The 19,283-nt window shown below is 35.2% G+C and overlaps 2 protein-coding genes across 2 annotated transcripts in view; one reads left to right on the forward strand and one right to left on the reverse strand.

Moving 5' to 3' along the window:
* The window catches only part of col23a1a (collagen type XXIII alpha 1 chain a), a 225,211-nt gene extending 213,902 nt beyond the window's left edge, over nt 1-11,309 (forward strand). The window contains exons 23-31 of the mRNA XM_049483808.1: nt 1,185-1,211; nt 1,351-1,410; nt 1,502-1,573; nt 1,785-1,811; nt 1,906-1,959; nt 3,807-3,893; nt 4,349-4,417; nt 6,237-6,275; nt 7,903-11,309. Coding sequence (XP_049339765.1) covers nt 1,185-1,211; nt 1,351-1,410; nt 1,502-1,573; nt 1,785-1,811; nt 1,906-1,959; nt 3,807-3,893; nt 4,349-4,417; nt 6,237-6,275; nt 7,903-7,953 — 486 coding nt within the window. The 3' untranslated portion in view covers nt 7,954-11,309. The remainder of the gene's footprint in view (nt 1-1,184; nt 1,212-1,350; nt 1,411-1,501; nt 1,574-1,784; nt 1,812-1,905; nt 1,960-3,806; nt 3,894-4,348; nt 4,418-6,236; nt 6,276-7,902) is intronic.
* A 1,794-nt stretch (nt 11,310-13,103) lies between these two features.
* Nucleotides 13,104-18,153, reverse strand: LOC103031089 (putative monooxygenase p33MONOX). Its single transcript, XM_007229899.4, has 4 exons — nt 17,949-18,153; nt 16,088-16,187; nt 15,684-15,857; nt 13,104-15,049 (listed from the first exon to the last, which is right to left on the reverse strand). The coding sequence occupies exons 2-4, from the start codon at nt 16,176-16,178 to the stop codon at nt 14,847-14,849; spliced, it is 468 nt and encodes a 155-aa protein (XP_007229961.2). The 5' UTR covers nt 16,179-16,187; nt 17,949-18,153; the 3' UTR covers nt 13,104-14,846.
* Between the last annotated feature and the right edge of the window lie 1,130 nt (nt 18,154-19,283).

The raw sequence follows: 19,283 nt of genomic DNA on the forward strand, positions 1-19,283 counted from the left end.
GTACAGTCATGAAAAGGAAAAGTCATGGAATTTCAAAACAGCAATTTCCAGGCCCGGTTTGGAAAAATAAAAATACCCAGAAAGTTTTGGAAAAGTCATGGAAATTTGGAAATTTGGAGATGGAGCTCTTTATATTTGACACATTTTATTATTGAAAATTGTTTGTCAACATTGCATTTTATCAAATTAATTTTAGGCCTACTGTAATCCTTATTGATTATGGTTTTAGCTGATTCACCCTCCACCTCATCCCACAATATTATTGGATGGAGTTCCTTCATTCCAGAGAACACACTTGCACTTATGGCTGGCATTAAGCATGGTGCCAGTATGTTGATGTAGTTTATCTGCTCCAGGCAGTCCTATTCTATTGGCAACACATCTTCTCTACAGGGAATAATAACACTGCCACCCACAGTGAATAATGTGCTGTAGGTGATCATGAATGGCAGCATCTGGCTGTCAAAATTGTTTTTGTTTTGTTCTGAGACAGTTTACATAACTAATTAATAAATACAAATTAATTTATTTCCTAGTTAACTTATTAGTTAGAGCTTTAAACACACATACAGTGCCAGCCAAACATTTGGACACACCTTAAACTTTGTGTTTTTCTTTTTTTTTTTCTGCATTGTAAATTAATACTAAATTGACCCAAACTATGAATATAAAAATATGGAATTATTGGCATTTTCTCAGTCAACTTTATGAGGTAATGGCTTTCAGTTAGTTGGAATACAGTGAATAGCTCTATTTGAGTAATATTCTAATCAATACTACGTCAAGAACCTAACTAAAGAAAAAAATACTTTTTAAAATTAAGCTCAGTGAATTAAAAAATTTTCAAGAACTTTGAAATTATCCTCAAATGCAGTCAAAAAGACAATAAAAAACGTTATGATGAAACTGGCACTCATCAGGACCGCCCCAAAAATGGAAGACAAAAAATTATCTCTGTTGCACAGAATAAGTTCTTCAGAATTACCAGCCTCAGAAACTGCAAGTTAGCAGAAACCCAGATAATAGTGCCTAAATGCTTTAAAGCTACTACTGGCTTCTCCATGTGTTCCTTCTGAGTCTGGATGACATTAGTATGACTGTATGTGGTGAGTTCTTTGGAAATATTATTATGACTAAGACTCAGTTTATCGTGTCCACTTTTAAGCAATATTCACTTTTTTTAGGGTCACCATGGAATGCCTGGTCCAAAAGTAAGTATCACAGATCTATTATCCATTGTTTTCTAATGGGGCTGAGTTACACATACATCACTGATTATTTTGCCCTATTTATAGTAACTGGCAAACTGCTAATTTATATAAATCATCACCATTTGATTTGTGGTTTCAGGGAGATCCAGGAGAGAGCATCAGAGGAGAGAAGGGAGATACTGGGGCTCCAGGAACCCAGGTGAGAATATCATCATTCATTCATTAATGAAGGATTAATGTTAAAATGGGTGAATCTATCAAACCTTTATGTGATTATTAATCTTTTCTAGGGTCTGCATGGTCCTCAGGGACCCACGGGTCCAGCAGGGTTGGTTGGTCTTCCTGGCTCTAAAGGTGAAAAGGTAAGTGCATTAAAATAAATTAATGCTTAATACAATAATATACTGTAGCTACAGAATGTGCCAATTAATTATAAGTTTAATCACAGTTCCAGAGCTTTGGACATTGATGCTTATGAATTGAGCAATTGATCAATGTATTCTGTATTTGTTTATTATGAAATTTGATAAATAACAGTGTACACTAATAATAAAATATGTTTTATTTCCATAGGGAAAGCAGGGAGAGCCTGGGTTAGATGTAAGTGTTTGATTATAGTGTGAGTTTTTCTCTTTGACACTTTGAGTCTCTTACTGTGTCTTATTCACTAATGTGTGTTGTGTGATGTTTACAGGGTTTTCCTGGGCTTGTAGGAGATAAAGGAGAAATGGGAGAGAAAGGAGACAAGGTACAGTATACAATATAACCTCTATATTCAGTATTAATATGTCATAACATGAGAAAGGAACTGGTACTGTGTCCCATTATTATTGTTCTTAAACACCTCCTAACCAGTGGTAAAATCATGGTAACATACTGAACCTTGAGTGGCTTTTAGTTTATAAACTGCAGATCAAACAATCTAAATTTAATATTAAACTATGTACCACAGCATACGTATGCACTGTTGTGCCACATATAATGGGATAATATCTTTAGAACCTATAGTATTGTGTCCCATGACTAATGCCATGTCTCATGGAAGCTATAGAACACTGCACTGGGCTGTGGGATAAGTGTGTTGGATCTCCTGCATTAAATGCAGAATTGATTTCTGTATGAGTCACTTGTTTGTTTGCATGGGACGTTCAACATGTATTTTTTTTTGCATAATTTAGAGAACATCTGCTAGATCAAAAATAACACCGTATTTTTTGCACTATAAGGCGCACTTAAATTCCCTTAATTTTCCCAAAAATCGTCAGTGTGCCTTTTAATCCAGTGTGCCTTAAGCATGAATTCTAGGTTGTAAGAAGGAGTAAAGCTACTCTGCTGAAGTGCAGCGTTATACAGGAGTTTCAGTGAAGTTTCTCCAACATCGAGACTTCAGCAGTATTATCATTAGCTGCTAACCGTAGCGCTAGCTCTTTTGCTGCTTAAAGGGGAGTATTTTGGACTGTAATTTGCATGTTTACCGTGGTAAAATTAGCTACCTGGGACTACATGGTTTCCTCAGTAAAGCACTGTCAGGTAGCATTTACTATCACTAAGCGCTGTTAACCGGGGCTAGCACTGACTGCTGCTAACCACAGCTAGCACTGCTGCTAACCACAGCTAGCGCTGCTGCTAACCGCTGCTGCTAACAGCAGCTAGCGCTGCTGTTAGCCATGGCTAGCACTGCTACTAACCACAGCTGCTAACCACAGCTAGCACTGCTGCTAACCACTGCTGCCAACCACAGCTAGCACTGCTGCTAACCACAGCTAGCGCTGCTGTTAGCCATGGCTAGCACTGCTGCTAACCACAGCTGCTAACCACAGGTAGCGCTGCTGCTAACCGCGGCTAGCGCTGCTGCTAACTTAAGCTTACTGTAAATAAACAAAAGTGCTTTACTCACCCAAATAAACATTCTTCAGGAGAGGAATCTGTGTAGATTTATATCCAGAGCTTGTTTGACTTTTATTTTTTTATTTTTTAATATATCGGACTAGTCAAACGTTCTCATTCAATGTTTTTATTTTCCTTTTTTTCCCTACATATTAAATAATACTGAAGTCATCCAGGAACACATAAGGAATCATGTAGTGAACTAAATAGTTTTAAACAAAGTCTTAAAACATATTCTGATTTGTTTAACATTTTTGTTTACTAAATAATTAATAATAATGTTTTTTCTTCATAGTTCAGATGACTTTAGTATTAGTCTACAATGTACACAATTATCAATTATGAAAAAACACTGAATTTAAGGTGTGTCTGAACTTTTGTCTGGTACAGTATAAAACTGAACAGTGCTTTTCAATTTGTGGTCCATTGCCCTCCAGTGGACAGTTGTGGTACTGCAAGATTTCATTTTTATTTTCTGTTTTGAAAATTTAAGATGTGATAGATATTATGTAATTTATTTAGCAAAAATAAAGCATTCTATTTAGGTTGAGCTGATTGGCATGACTGGCATAATATTAGCTGGATGAATACAATGTTTTTCCTAATAATGTGTGTATTATCCATAGTATTACACAAGTACATAAGTATTGTTGTTTAATTAATACTGTAATATAATGGTATCTGATGACCTGGTGTGTGTTGTTGCAGGGTGACCGTGGCTCTGTGGGGAAGAGAGGGCTGAAGGGGCAGAAAGGAGAGCAGGGTCCACCGGGGTTAGACCAGCCCTGTCCTGTGGTGCGTTTCATAGTTAATTATGGTTCGGGCAAAAATCACCTGTACACAGTTCCTTTCCTCTTTGTTCAGATATTTTCAATCAGACAAGACTTGCCTGGAGTTCTGACTGAATATATTTGTGATCAGGGGAAACTGTGTAAATTAGATCTGATTGGTCGAACCATGTTATACAAATTTATCAACAATCTTTTTTTATCAGTGTTTAAAACAGAAACAGTTATTATGTTATTTTATTGTATAATCCACATTCCAGTCTGTGTAATTTCTCCTTCACTTCTTCCTGCTGTTCTTTACTTTCTTTGATTCTGTAATTCTCCTCTTTATTCTGTGTGTGTGTGTGTGTGTCTGTGTCTGTGTGTATGCGTGAGTGTGTGAGGATATGAATGGTTGGTTGTTAGTAAAGCTGAGTAGTGAGGGTGGTCCTCTGTATGTACTGTATGTGCTTGTGCTGACAGGGTTCTGCTGGATGTAAAGGTCAGTCGGGGGAGAGAGGGCAGTCTGGGCCCGAGACTCCCTGCCCACTGGTACTCTATTATTATTGCCTGCACTGTGGTTTAATACTTAACCAAATTTTACGATTAACAGGACTGCGTGTTTTTAGCATGAATGTATTCCTACTCACTATATGGAATGAGCAAGTTAATATATCATGAAACAGCAGATACCTTAAGTACCTAAAATCAAATCAAATTTATTTATATAGTGCTTTTTTACAACTGATATCGCTAAGCAGCTTTAAATAAATGTGTTAGCAGGATCAGACAAAACTTGAACATAAAACACAGAATCTCCAGTGAACAACAGAGACAAGGATAAGATCAGATAAGATAAGATAATCCCACAATGGGGAAATTTACAATGTTACAGCAGTACAGAGGAAAGGACAGAGAAACAGGTCAGGAAAAATATAAACAACTAATGATAAATCTATATATACGAAAAACAATTACAGGAAATAAATAAAAAAATATATATATAGTAAAGGAAAACTCCCTCAGAAAGGGAGGAGGAGTGTAAACAATATCCGTCCTAAAATAGGGCCTTGTGGAATTCCATATCTCACCTTTGTATAATTGGAAAGTAGACAGTTTACCCTTTGATAACAAACTGATAACGATCAATTAGGTATGATATGAACCATGATAAGGCTGTTCCAGTGACACCGACCATGTTCTCTAATCTTCACCTGTTCTTACCATAAGCACTCTGGTTGGTGTTAGACCTCACTTATATGATTACACCTCACAATTTAGACATATGTGAGCGTACTCTAGCCGTCCCCTGAGGTAAAACTTCGGGATCAGTTTACATACTGCTGTCCCATCATGTTTGTTATGTTAGTGTTTATGATTTCTAGCTCAAAATGCCTAAACTGGCAGACCTCCTTATTAGTGAAGTTCTAAAAATCCGGTTCCAAGTCTCTGTTTGTGTGTGATTGATTTTGATTGTTGTCTTTCCTTTTTTCCTTTTCCACTTCTTCCTACTGCTCTAAAAAATTATTTTACTATAGATCTGTTTCTAAAGGGGCTTCTAGAGACTGGTATAGAAGAACCATAAATGATGGTCCCCACTCAAACAATCCACAGTTTAGCTTAGTTCCTATCTGTTGGGAGCAAATGTTTAGCCTGGTGGTTCCCAAGAACTAGCTTAAGAACCACTGTTCAGAAGAACCTTTCAGTGGTTCATTGAACAGCATTTTTCCAAATGGGATGCACCAGAGCAGACCTTCACATGTACAGGTTTAGTTTTAGAAACCTTTGAGTATGTTTAAAGCCACACTATGAAAATGGCCATTATTAGCTCCTCGACTTCCCCTATGGTTGTGAAGTTTAATTTGTGTTTTGACCAATCACAAAAGGACATGTTTTTCTGGACAAGCTGAGAGAGACAGAATTACAGGATTAGAGGATTTTAGACATATCCTCGCTAAAATGTTGCAGCGTCCGCTTCACCAGAGTTACATAGTGCAGTTACCTGAGTAGCAATGATACCAATAATATTCTCTTGTTTACAAGTGGAGTATCAGCATGTTTTTTAAACATAAAGTTTGAAGAAGGTTTCTAAAACCTCACATAAATGTTTTAAGCTCCACTGTTGTTACAAGCCAAAAACATTTAAAATACTAAATAGAACCATGCTAAGAGTGCAATACTAATTTAATCAATTTTTTTAACAGTAGGTTTTGGCTTAAAAGAAGGTATGGCTTTCTGAAGAAAACATGGTTGGATTATGTGGTTTGTGCTTGTGTTGTGATTTTCTGATGAGCATGAGATTAGTAAGCTTTAGACATATGCAGGTATAATGTATGACTCTTTAATTATGTTCATGTGTGTTCATTACCAGGGTCCAGATGGTCTTCCCATAGCAGGCTGTTGGCACAAGGTGAGCACGCATTTATAACCTGAAAGCTGGTGTTTCATTGATTAATACTGTGTGTATCCATCTTATATTTACCCACAACAAGAGGGTCACTTATATTGACTGTCTTCCACAGAAGAGGTGCTGCATCTGTGGTTGAAAGTAGTATATATATATAAATCATTCATCCAAATGTCTATACATCTGCTCTTACCATTTTGTGGAGGGAAACTTACACTAGAACATCCTTATATGGATAAATCAATGTATTGGCATTGGCTTCTTTTTACAAAATTGTAAGAGTAGATGTATTGAAGACTGGGTGGATGATATTGGATGGATCAGATTTTACGATAAAGTTAGAGCTTCTCTTCATATAAGGTGGTTAAAAAAAGTTGTCTGGAGCTCCACAACACTCTCAAAGATCTTTTTGCGCTGAGTATAAAAGCTAGTTAAGCTAATCTCTTAATACCGCTACATAACATTACAGATCAGAGCCTGTTGAGATGTGGGGTTAATATAGCTAGCTACTTTATGACCAGTGTCCACAGCAGTAGCTTCTTCAGACTGCATTTACTTTAAATACTGTATGCTCATAATCTATTTAATGTAAACTCACCTGTAACTTTAACTATAACCCTCACCTGTCAACCCCTACCAGAGCCCAACCCATTAGATCACTTGAAGAAATACCCTTTCAGTCTGCTGGTTGAGATCCTTGGACAGTACACAGCAGGATTAGCTAGCAGACTTTGTCTGAGGGAGGAATCTTTAACTATTGTCCGTGGCAGGTCAGCAGATAAGATAGATGTACGTACTTTCAAATAAGTTAAATTAAGCATGAATTCGTTTGTTCATGTTTTGCTGTTTAGCACAAGCCAACACTAATGTGTGGTAAATGCTCATAAAAGTGTCAGGGCCCTTAAAAGGATCATTCTGTAAGACTGAAACTGGCAAGAATAGAGCTGGTGAGATCTCTTTATCTCTTTGTGTGAGTGTGATTTTGTGCAAAGAACTCAATGAACATGTTTTGAATAGCCCATAGACTTATTGTATAAAAACTTGTATAAAAAATAGGAAGAATATATCCTTTTTTAAAGTGGGCGTGGCACAATAAGATGGAGACACTTCTTTCTAAACACCCAATTTCCACCTGAATTAAGAGTTAAAAGCATGGAGTGTATTTGAAATATCTTAATTACAGTTAATAGACTGTACTCATGTCTCTAACATCGGTGTTGTTCTTTTTTTTTGCAGTGATGACTAATCTGAAGCACGATGCCTGTACATATTAATATAGTATACTGTATATTGCAGATTTGATACAATCGCCTACAGTGTGTTTTTTATAATGTAAGATAAGACTGTAACAAGCGTTCCTTAACCAAAGAATTACCGACAGTATTTTTATCAAAAGCAATTTTGGACCAAACCATGGATGCTGCATTTTTTCTCCATACCTGGGACAAATTTGGGTTATTTAATCCAAAAGAATTTCGATTTTTTCTAATGGGAACAAATGGAATGAATGGAGGATGGCTTAAGGTTTTGCTCCCTTGTTTGGAGAGTGTTGCATGAGCATGTTCAGCTCTGATACAGCAGATATCAGAGGACCGATCAGGAGATAAAGGGAGGTATCTTTGTTTCCAAGGACGAAGGGATGATCCAGAAACTCAAACGAAAGCGTCTTTCCCAACCGTAAACCGCCAGCCAGCGGAGGAGTAAAGCGCCCAATCAGCTGCAGCTTCACCACAGGACCTGGAGACTGGTACACTGGCCCTGCACCCGTCAGCAGGACATACTGGGATCTCATTCATCACGATCGTCCACATTTTCCGCTGAGGAAGTTTGACGCTAGCTGTTGGCGAGCTGTGGAAAGATGGCTGACGTGAGATCGCCACGTTTGCGAGAGTTGACAGTTTGTAAAAGTGTCGTAAGATTGTCTGGCATGGGATTTCCGTTTCTATTGAAGAGCTCATTTGTAAGATTTCTGATGTTGTCTCATGTACACTTTTCTTTTATTCTCCCTCTGATTAAGCAAAACACAGTTTAGGGCAGATTTATTTTTGAGTCACTCTGGATGTATTTTTGTAGTTGTTCAAATTGTTGATATTAATGGCCATGTTTTAATAACTGAGGGAGATAAGTGTGATCATGTATTTTTACTATTTTGAGTAGAATACACTCTTAAAAATAAAGGTACTTCAAAAGGTTCTTTGAGTAATGCCATTGAGGAACCAACTGTACCAGGTTTGTGATTGACATGTAAAAAATTAGGTAAAACATAAAAGATAATTTTGTAAAGAACATTTAGATTGTCTTCTTCTTGTATATGAATGTACTACACCATGAACAATTACTATTGGCAGCATTATAACTACTACTCATTTGAAGTTTTAATTTTTAAGTTTTAATGTTTATTTGTAATTTGTACATCATGAAAGGACCTGTTGTTTGTGTATTGGAATACTCTATAGCAGGGTTACATCTCAAATATACAAAACTAAATAAACTAAATTAATTGGAAAAAAAATCTGAAATATACAGAAATAAAACAGAAAAAATAGAAAAAAATACAGCTCTGGAAAAAAATAAGAGATCACTTCAGTTTCTGAACCAGTTTCTCTGATTTTGCTATTTAAAGGTATATGTTTGAGTAAAATAAACATTGTTCATTGTTTATGCTATAAACTATGGACAACATTTCTCCCAAATAAACATATTGTCATTTAGAGCATTTATTTGTAGAAAATGAGAAATGGCTGGAGCAACAAAAAGAGGCAGAGCTTTCAGACTTCAAATAATGCAAAAAAAAAACAAGTTCACATTCATAACGTTTTAAGAGTTCAGAAATCAATATTTGATGAAAAAACCCTGTTTTTTAATCACAGTTTTCATGTATCTTAAAATATCTAGAAATTGGCTGATACTGGTGAAAAAAAAAACAATTACAGGCCAATACCGTTACAATTATATGGTTCTTCTATGGCATCACTGGAAAGTCCTTTTAATATGTTTATTTTTAGGCGTGTTGAACTAGACTGTATTATATTTGATTACAATACTTTTATTGTTTTTGTATGATGACTACCTGTCTTTTTATTAAAATTTTCTCTTTTTGCTACACTACCAGTCACAAGTATAAACACACCTGCTCAAAGACTAAAGAATCAAACATGTAGTTACAGTATGTGCTCACTGAAATATTCAATATACTCAAACAATATATATATATATATATATATATATATATATATATATATATATATATATATATATATATATATATATATATATTCATCAAATTTATATAGAAAATGATTGGTCAAAATCACCCTGGTCAAAATAATACACATGGAATTAAGAAGTAACTAAAATGAAGAATTACAGTAATTTGCAAATGATTGTTTATTGCTGAACTTACCACAGTTAGAGCAGATTTGTATACTTATTTACAGTCATTTTAAAATCTAAACCTGTTTAAATTTATTCAGAGGTGCACAAACTCTATTGCATGTTACTTGCGTATGTTCTCTTCACACTTGCTCTACTTCTTAAATATTATATATACTGTACTTCATTATTAATATTATTATTACAGATTTTCAAAGCTGTGTGAATATTGCATGTAGAACGGACAAACAAAATGGTCCAATATTTAACAAATCTTGCAATAAAAAATGAATTGATAATAAGTTAGTATGAATTTGAACTAGTTACAATAAAACAGAATTTATTTTATGTTACTTTTTGTTACATAATATATATTAAATTATGGTGGTTATGTTACTTTTTATATATATCAAGTTCATATATAAACTTGTATTAAACTAACTGGTAACACTTTAAAATAAGAGTACAGAAATTAACAGTACATAAAACAATAATAATCATTGTTAAATGGTGAAATAATGTCCCAACTTATTAACTGACAGTAAACATTACGAAAATAAAAAAAAATTAAGAATGTTGAAAATAATGTTAATTAAAAAGGAAACTTTTGTAATGATTAATAATGTATATGTTAATTAATATACCCTTATTATAAAGTGTTACAAACTTAAATATACTTATTTAAAGTATATTTTACTTCCTTTTAAAGATGAACTCATATTAAATATAGTTTTTGATTTTGCAGATACAGTATAAAGATCTTTTGCCAATTGTGGCTACCTGAAAACTATGGGGCTAATTTTTTTTACTCATTTGTTATCAATACATTTTCAGGTTTTTAGCCTTTAATCATAAAAACAATCATAAAAAAATCTATTATTAATAAAAAAAAACTAAAAAATAATCAATCAGGTGTGTGTGCACTTCTGACTGCTGGTGTATATTAAATGTACACTATTGCTTTTAGGGTAGTAATATTTAAGATGTTACCTGTCACAGTATAAACTTCCAGTGCCTTGATGACAAATATCTTTTAAAAGCCTCCGGTTTAAAGGTTTACATACAGTGTTGGGAAAACTCTACTGGTTGAGTTCCGGTGCTCGACTTCCCTGAACATAAAGTGTAAATAAGTCTTTGCAGCTCGGAGGAAACGCAAGCATCCAACTAACCTCCCACTTATTCACGTATTATTCATACCGGCATAAGAGCACATACTGTATGTATGACTGAATTTCTACATAGTTGTGATATTTGCTATTGATGTGAGATTTCCTATTCATTTTACATCTCATATAAACCAATGAAGAATGTATACAAGCCATATATTATCCTTTAACAGACAATAACTTTCCATAAACAACGTGAGTGATGTTTAAATGGATTATCACAGAACACTTAGAAGTATGATGAAATTCCTCACTGTAAAGCTGTTCTTTTTCCTCAGCTTTGTTTTTTTTTTTTTTTTTTTGATTAAGAATGAGAATTTATTTTTTATGGTAAGATTTTGAGGCGTGATGCTGCTGAATCAGTGTTTGTATTTATGGTTGAGGTTTATATGAGAGGTGAGAATAACTGTTTTAGCAGCTGCTCGTTATTAACTCTGTGATTAGTTAGCTCTTTATGATATGTGTTTTATAAAATAAATGTATAGTTTGTAAAAATGAATCTGTTGAGCAGTGTTTTTGGTTTTTGAAGCGTGGGTTTAATTTACTGTAATCAGCTCCGCAAAAAAACAAGAGACCATTCAGTTTCTGAATCAGTTTATCTGATTTGGCTATTTATAGGTGTATGTTTGAGAAAAAGGAACATGTTTTCTTCTATAAACTACAAACAACATTTCTCCCAAATTCCAAATAAAACTGAAAATGAGAAATGTCTGAAATATTTGTTGAAATAACCTTGGTTTTTAATTACAGTTTTTATGCATCTTGGCATGTTTTTCTCCACCAGCCTTACACACTGCTTTTGGATAACTTCATGCCACTCCTGGTGCAAATCAGTTCAGCTTGTTTTGATGGCTTGTGATCATCCATCTTACTCTTACTTCAATTTGGGGAGATCAAAGAAACCCAGAGCTGTATTTTATGGGTCTTTCATCACCAGGGGCAAATTAACACACAGGCTAGCCTAGGCTGCAGCCCTGGGGTTCATGCAATGATTAGGGCCCACTGATTTGCCACGTTTAATTAATTAATTTTCGCCCAACCACTCCACCTGGCCCTGTCCCGCCCGTTTCAGTCAGAAACTGTATTCTGTGCATTTAGTCTGGTTAGATTTGATTTCACACTGCAGTTTAGTGACTTACGTTGGCAGAGTCTCCCTATACAAACACACTGATTGGTTTGTACTGTAGATACAATAACATTACCCAATAAAGGGATCGTAAGTAGTCTACTGTGGTTATTGGAATGCACCTTATTCCTGATGACAGATATAATTAAAGAAAATAATTACAATTTGTTCCTGTTACATCTTTTATGGTAAAAGCCCAATTTCAATGGAAAATGTGCATGTTTTCATTCCTAGACAAAATAACAGGGGTAAATAGGTGTATTAAACTGCATAAGAGCATTTTTACCTCAGCCAAATCCACAGACCACTAGTAAAGAAAAAAAGAGCAGCTGGAGCAGTAGTTTTTAAGTATCATAAAAGAAGGACTGGTACCAGTTTTATCCAGTATTATCATCACAAAATCAAAGGAACACACATCAAGAACTGTGATGCTTTTACTGCAAATGAAATTTTATTTTAAGCATCATACTCAAAATATCGTTATTCAGTACACACATGGCGTGTTAATGTACGAATCGGAATGCAAAAGTGATTTCACAAATATTAAAATTAAATAAAGAAATAATGAGTCAAAATCACCACTACAAATAATGTAGTAATAGGGTATAAACGGAACTATTTGCAAGAGTGAATGAACTGTCATGAACTGACACATTACACAGCATTAAAAAAGCTGCAACTGCAAATCTAATGAACAGAGTGTTTAACAAACCTGAATCTACAGAACTGTGAGGAGCAGGAAATGTACAAAAGGTAGGAATGAGCTTGGCATTAAATGGTGCAAAGAAATCCACTGACAGCAATGTAGATATAGCTTAAAGCATGTTAAAATACACACGGCAGAATGCTATTGCTGAGAGGCTGGGGGACTATGGAACACAAACACCTCAATCTCACCTCAAACATGCATTCTTAGACTGGGAAACTGAAAAACGTACTGGTAAGAATGCTATCAGTTGCATCACACACACTTTACACACTTTACAAAACAAGCACTTAAATGGTATAACCCTGTTCCAGCAGTATGCCACACAAGACAGCATGAGGGATGCACTGCTTAGTCTTAAAAGGTACTCTTTGGCACAGTTAACTATCAGCAAATAGTGAATTTTGCTTTCTAAAGGCCCTTTCACACTAATTCTTATTTTTTACAGACCAAAAAACGCCCAAATTTAAAAAAAAAAAGAGAATATTGGTTATGTCACACTTTTCCAAGCTTGAAACTGTTTGATTTGGCACCTATTTGATTTTCTGTGTTGTACAGAAGCATTATAACAATTCTGACCAATCAGAGCTTCTTGTATCATGAAAAGACCAACTAATCAGCATTAATATGGAAGCAGAATTGCTGATCTTGTTCAGATCATAGCACAAAAGCACATACTAGCGTCAACCAGTTGACTATAGAACTGCAGTAATGAGTTAAAGATGATAAATGGCAGAGCAGACCTGAGAGCCTGAAAAAGTGCTCTTTACACACAGCAGGTAAAAGTGACCCAAATCAGACTTTTTTACCAAATCTGAGCTGATCTGACATTGATCTGAACAGTTCATGCTCCTAAACTGACACTTATGTGATTAGGGCAGCGCTTCACGTGAAGTTTGCGTTTAATTACTTTTCCAACATCATGGACAATGAGTTCCAGCTCACTGTAGAAAGAGTATGTTGTTCAACCACGGCCACTTTTTAAGTTTCTCTCCCTCGTTACTCTTCACTTTTAAGTTTTTTATTATTCTTCAACATTGCAGCAGCACCCTCTTGTGGCCATATTTGTCAATTTCATTAGAAACACCAAGCAGCTGCAACACAAACCTTCTAGTTTAGTTTGAACAGAGACATTCCTAATGTTTGAGGTCTGTCATCTCATTATCCCGCTAACAAAACCCTCACTCACTGCTGTCATCCATTTTCCATTCTCTCCCCAGCCTTTATTTTCCATCGTCTTAACTTAAAAGTTGCATAAATTTCGTTTAGGCTATTTAGACTGAGGTGCTTTGCCACAAATCAAAGATTACAATAGAGATTTTTACAATGTGACACATATGGCTGATTTGGCTCACTTTTACCTGATGTGTGAAAGTGGACTTTCTAAAGCTGCTTAATTAGTTTGTATGCAAAAATTCTATTCCACAAAGAACTGCGAACTTTAGCTTCCATTGCTAAGGAGCTTTACTATGTTAAAATCACCTTTTTTTTGTCCACAAAAACCATTTTTACTGTGAAAGAGCCTTAATTTAGCCGAGAACAAGGCTCAAACAAAGCTGAAACCCTGATTACACTTGACTGAAATCATTATATCGCACACTATCCCTTACACTGCTGGAGGACAACTGCTGGAGCAAGTTTCACGTGCACCATTGAAATATCTTGTTCAAAGTGGTCTGTCTTGCTTGAGTGGCACAGTAAATTTCATCACATTCAGAAGTGGCAGACGGTAAGTGGATGTTCTATCGTTTACAGGCTTGAGAATGAGCTTGATCTATTGAATAAATCCGTACTCTATAGTTTAATTTATTTATATGTTGTTATGCAAAGAATGCGGATATATCCACTCTATTCAAAGCCACAACTATTAACAAAGCTCACTTCAGGATATTCTGGTGTTCTGACTAACACTGACTACATAGTGTGGTTTAGATGTTGCAGAACTGTTTGGACGTGTGTGTGTTTGTCTGCTTTTATCTGAGCAATGAAGTCTGGCACCGATGGAAGGGGGTTCAGAGGGGTGTGGTTTATTTAGGTGTGAATGTATCTACATGTGTAAAGGTGTAAATGTACTTTTATGATGATTTTATCTGTGCTTATCTAAATGCTGTTTGTTAGACCTGATTATTTAGAGGGAACATAATAAACAGAGCAGATTGTGGAACATTACGTGGGAATGGGGAAGGAGAAGGTGGATTCAGTGGTCAGAAGCCGGATGGGGTGAGAATGTTCATGTCCCGGTGTTTGAGTTTGTGGGGGGGTGCTTTTTTCCCCTCCACTCCTCCTACGTCGATCTTGGCAGATTTGAAATTGGCTGGATCTTCAACTGAGAGGTTTACTTGGGTCTTGATGCCGTCCAGTGTAGTCGATTTCGGTACGCCGAAATACGACTGCAGACTGAATCCCCCTGAGAACAAGCATACTGGAGTTATTAGTAGTGAGCTTTGGCCAGAAGGAGACGTTACAGAAAGCAGAAAACTTAGCAGATGTAACTAAAATCTTACATTAATATTTATAATATCTTGCCAATTTTTTTCTAAATTTAGCAGAACAAGCTTGTCTACAAAAATTTTATAATAATCACTGTAGTTTAAGTACAATAAAAGTTTTTAAAACAAATAAACAAAGACCTACAAAAACATACTCTCTGTATTTTAATACGTTATATACCGCCCCTATTAATTACAATGCAAAACACATGAATTAGCTATGATTTTGATTTCAGTATAAACATTGAAATTATAACAGTCAAAGAAAAGTACACTTAAAATGTGTCTACCAAACTTTAGCTCTTGTTATGTGCTATGCTGATCTATACGGAATTTGTCCATTTCTGTGTCAGTCAAGTATGTATTTCAAGAATCACAAATGCAAATCCATAAAAAAATAACACTGTATGCACCAAACATGAACAAGCAGGTAGAAAACACTGCATTCAGACAGCCTTTTTTGAGGCCTGATTAAGATTTTGGTGGCTAGTTGGGAAAGAATGCATTGATTTGCAATTTAAATTTGCTGAAAGAGCGTCTCTTAGTTCTCACCAGAAGTGCTGGAGTCAGAGCCGGGGTCTGTGGGGGATTTCTGCACCACAGGACGAGCACCGAACAAGCTCCAGCGATCCAATCCACGTCCTCCTCCTTCATTACCACCCATGTCTGTGTTAAAACTGCTGATGTCTGATTGAAAGTAGCACAGGACTCTGCCTAAGAGAGAGCCTGATAAATAGAGAAAATATATGTTAGTAATGTATAAAAAAAAAGCTTGCCAAATCAGTTTAAAAGTAATTGCACAATAAATAACAAGCAAGGCCTTTTGATGTACAGTTAAATAATAAATATATATTTTAAAATGGTCCAATTTAAAATAACTAATAATTAAATCATTGTTTATTATTCCTACATTTCTTAAAACTAATAAACAAATTAAACACCTAAGGGAGCCTCACCTGGGTTTGATCTTTGGAGGGATATTGGGGATGAGACAGAGGTGAAAGGTGCTGATGTTGGAAGCCAGTCCTCAAAGTCCCCAATACGCATCTTCAACTTCTGCACACAATGTAAGAAAAGAAAAAGATAGTTTAATCACATTCCAAAAGCAATCTTTATCTTAAAGATAAAAAACAGCAGAACTTCCCTGTATTCCCCTATAAATAACTAATGTAAAAAAAAAGTAGCAAATAAATAAAATAAACAATATATAATATGTTTGGTAAAGACATCATCCACTAATTTTTTCACACAATTTTAATATTAACAATTTACTGTATCTGTCCCTGACTCAAGTTAATTACTGGGTGAAGTACCTGAATTGGCCGAACATCTTACCAGAATTTTGTAGATGCACACATCATTTGTGGGTGTTCTTAAGTGTTAATCTGTCTTTGTAATGTTGCTCATATTGATACAAGTGGTGAGCGATATGGCTTTAAAAAAATTCACAATATTTAGGGGTATTTTTCTGAACATTATATTCTTGATGATATGACAAAAGAAACAATTTTAAGAATACAGTACTGTGTTTGATGATTATTATTGCATACTATATGAAATGGCACCACCACAATTGAGATTTTTACCACATTGTAATAGAAGTCAATGATATAACATGTCATGATACTAATAATGCACTTTATATCTGCAGGATTGAAGTAAAATAAATTATTCTGGATAGAAAGAATCCTATTGGGAAATGGCAACTGTGTGAATTTTCATTTTGCTACAAATAGAAAAACGTTGAACCATAAAGGCCCTAACATGGAAAAAAAAATATATATATATGTATTTTTGTAGTGGAAAATGGTATATGGCAAATATGGCATAACCCATAATTGATACATATCAGAATTATACCAATTGACCAATAAATACATTGTGATATAAATGTTGGCAACATCATCCATGGCCTCAATATGTTTAGTTGACATAAAAAAACATACTCTGTGAAACAAAAATTCAAAGTTTATTGCTTTATAAAATGGTGTAACTGAATTATTATGCAATTACATTAGCCATCCACAAACCATTAGAATAAAATGCTTTTAAAATAACAGTTACACCATTTATCGCATTTATATGGGACAACTGATTGATGAAACACCGTCTCACCTTGCCATTGCCGTTATCTTTTATATTAGTTTAATGTTAAAAACTTAAAATATCTGCATATGTTAATCAGCATACTGGCCCACAATACTTGTTATTAAAGAAACGCAGATTATAACAATAACAGCAACTGAGGACTCTGTTCAAGCTGTTTAGCCACATGCTAACTAACGCATTAACACACCGGATTCTCTGTCTAAATGAAGTAAAATAAAGAAATAACACTTAACTATAGCTGAAAGAATATTTATTACTCTAAAGCACAGGTATAGCTGGCTAAAATATTACAGATATTATTCCAGTCTGTCTGACTGATATTTGAGTGCTGCTTTATAAACAATACCAGCCCACTCTCCTCCGCCTGCTGCCCAATTTCTACCCACAATTATCCAGTCCACCTTAAATATCACCCAATTTAACGCGGCTATAACGTTACCGCATTAGACCGTAACTATAACAGAATTGAAGGTGGATTAGACCAAGACTTAAAGTACTGGCTCTATAAACAATACCAGCCCACTATCTTCATCCTCCTGCTGCTTCACTGCCTAACTTCTACCCATAATAATCCATTCCACCTTAAATATCACCCATGACTATACCGCATCAACGCGTAACTACTGCAGAATTTAAGGTGGACTGTCGTAATAGCGTAAACAGGGCCGAACAGCTGACAGAAGCTTCGGGAACGCGGAACACACTGACCTTTTAAACTGCAGGTTTCTGTAAATATCCATCCCAAAAGGGTCTTTTATCCTCGCCATGTTTGTAATGTATACGCTGGGTATGTGAGGAGAGAAGCCCGCGGGTTCAGAGGCTGAAGATTTAGAGGTTAATTTGATAATGTCGGGTCGATCTGCTGCCAAGACTGAGCAAACTGGCTCAAACTGGTTCACTTCCTCCCTGAGACCCACGTGCTTTCATAATAAAAGTCTCACCTCGTACTTTGAAAAATAAGGGTCTTTACTTTTGTATCTTTAAACACAGTTTTGACATAGTTAATTGAAAATTGACGAAAATAACAACTATATCATTGTCTTCGTTAATCATGACAAGCATTTTGTATTCCATTTAGTTATTTTTTTGTGCAATTGTGCATTTAATGTTAAATGTTTTAGCAATTTTATGCTAAGGAGTAATTTACACCATGTAGCTTAACGGTTTTAACCTCCCTACCCACATTTCCAACATAAGGGGGCAGTTGATTTGGGCTTTGCCTCATAAATTTGGTATTAAAAATAAATAATATATGTTATTTTTACGACACAGATGTTACACAGTTCATGCAAGAGTAAGTCAATATGTTACTATCTCTGATAGTTGTTTAAAAACTCCGGTCAATTCAAAAGTCAGTTGATAATTTATTATTTATTTTATTTTCTTTTTTATTTTTACACTTTTTCACATTTTTTATTGTGTCTATGTCTTCGCCTTTTGGGAAAATACATATTTGAAATTTAGATGAAAATGGTAAAGACATTTTTCTTGAAAGTAAATTTACATTTTTTACATTTATTTATTCAAAACTTGCGTCTTAAGAAGAACAAGATTGATTCACAGAATATTGTTGTGATTAATCGAATAAAATTTTTTCATCGATTGACACCACTAGTTTAAATACAAAATCCTTCTACTCGCCTTCCAAGCTCTTTGAAAGGGTAAATGGCGACTGGCTGTCTACCCTTCCCAGGTTCAATTATCCCTGCCCTGGTCTGGTTCTTTGGCCACACCCTGATAAACCTCGGGGGAGATTAAAATGATCACACACACAAGCTGCTTCCCCTAACAATCTGAATTTATTAGATGAAAGACAGTCATTTATAGTAGTACATGCATGCAAGCTCAGTGAGAGGGGAAGTCCCCTCTCTCGCTTCTTCAGCAAAAGGTGTGTAAGTCTAGCTGACAACAAAAGAGGTGTGAAGAACATTTGCTCGTTATTATCAAAACTGTGTACTGTGTACAAAAAAGTGTACTGTAAGATCACAGTGTAGGAGAATAATGATTCATATCATGCAGAAAAGTACATATGCATATTACAGT

The sequence above is a fragment of the Astyanax mexicanus genome, chromosome 10 (genome assembly GCF_023375975.1).
Source record: "Astyanax mexicanus isolate ESR-SI-001 chromosome 10, AstMex3_surface, whole genome shotgun sequence".
In the NCBI taxonomy this organism is placed as follows: domain Eukaryota; kingdom Metazoa; phylum Chordata; class Actinopteri; order Characiformes; family Acestrorhamphidae; genus Astyanax; species Astyanax mexicanus.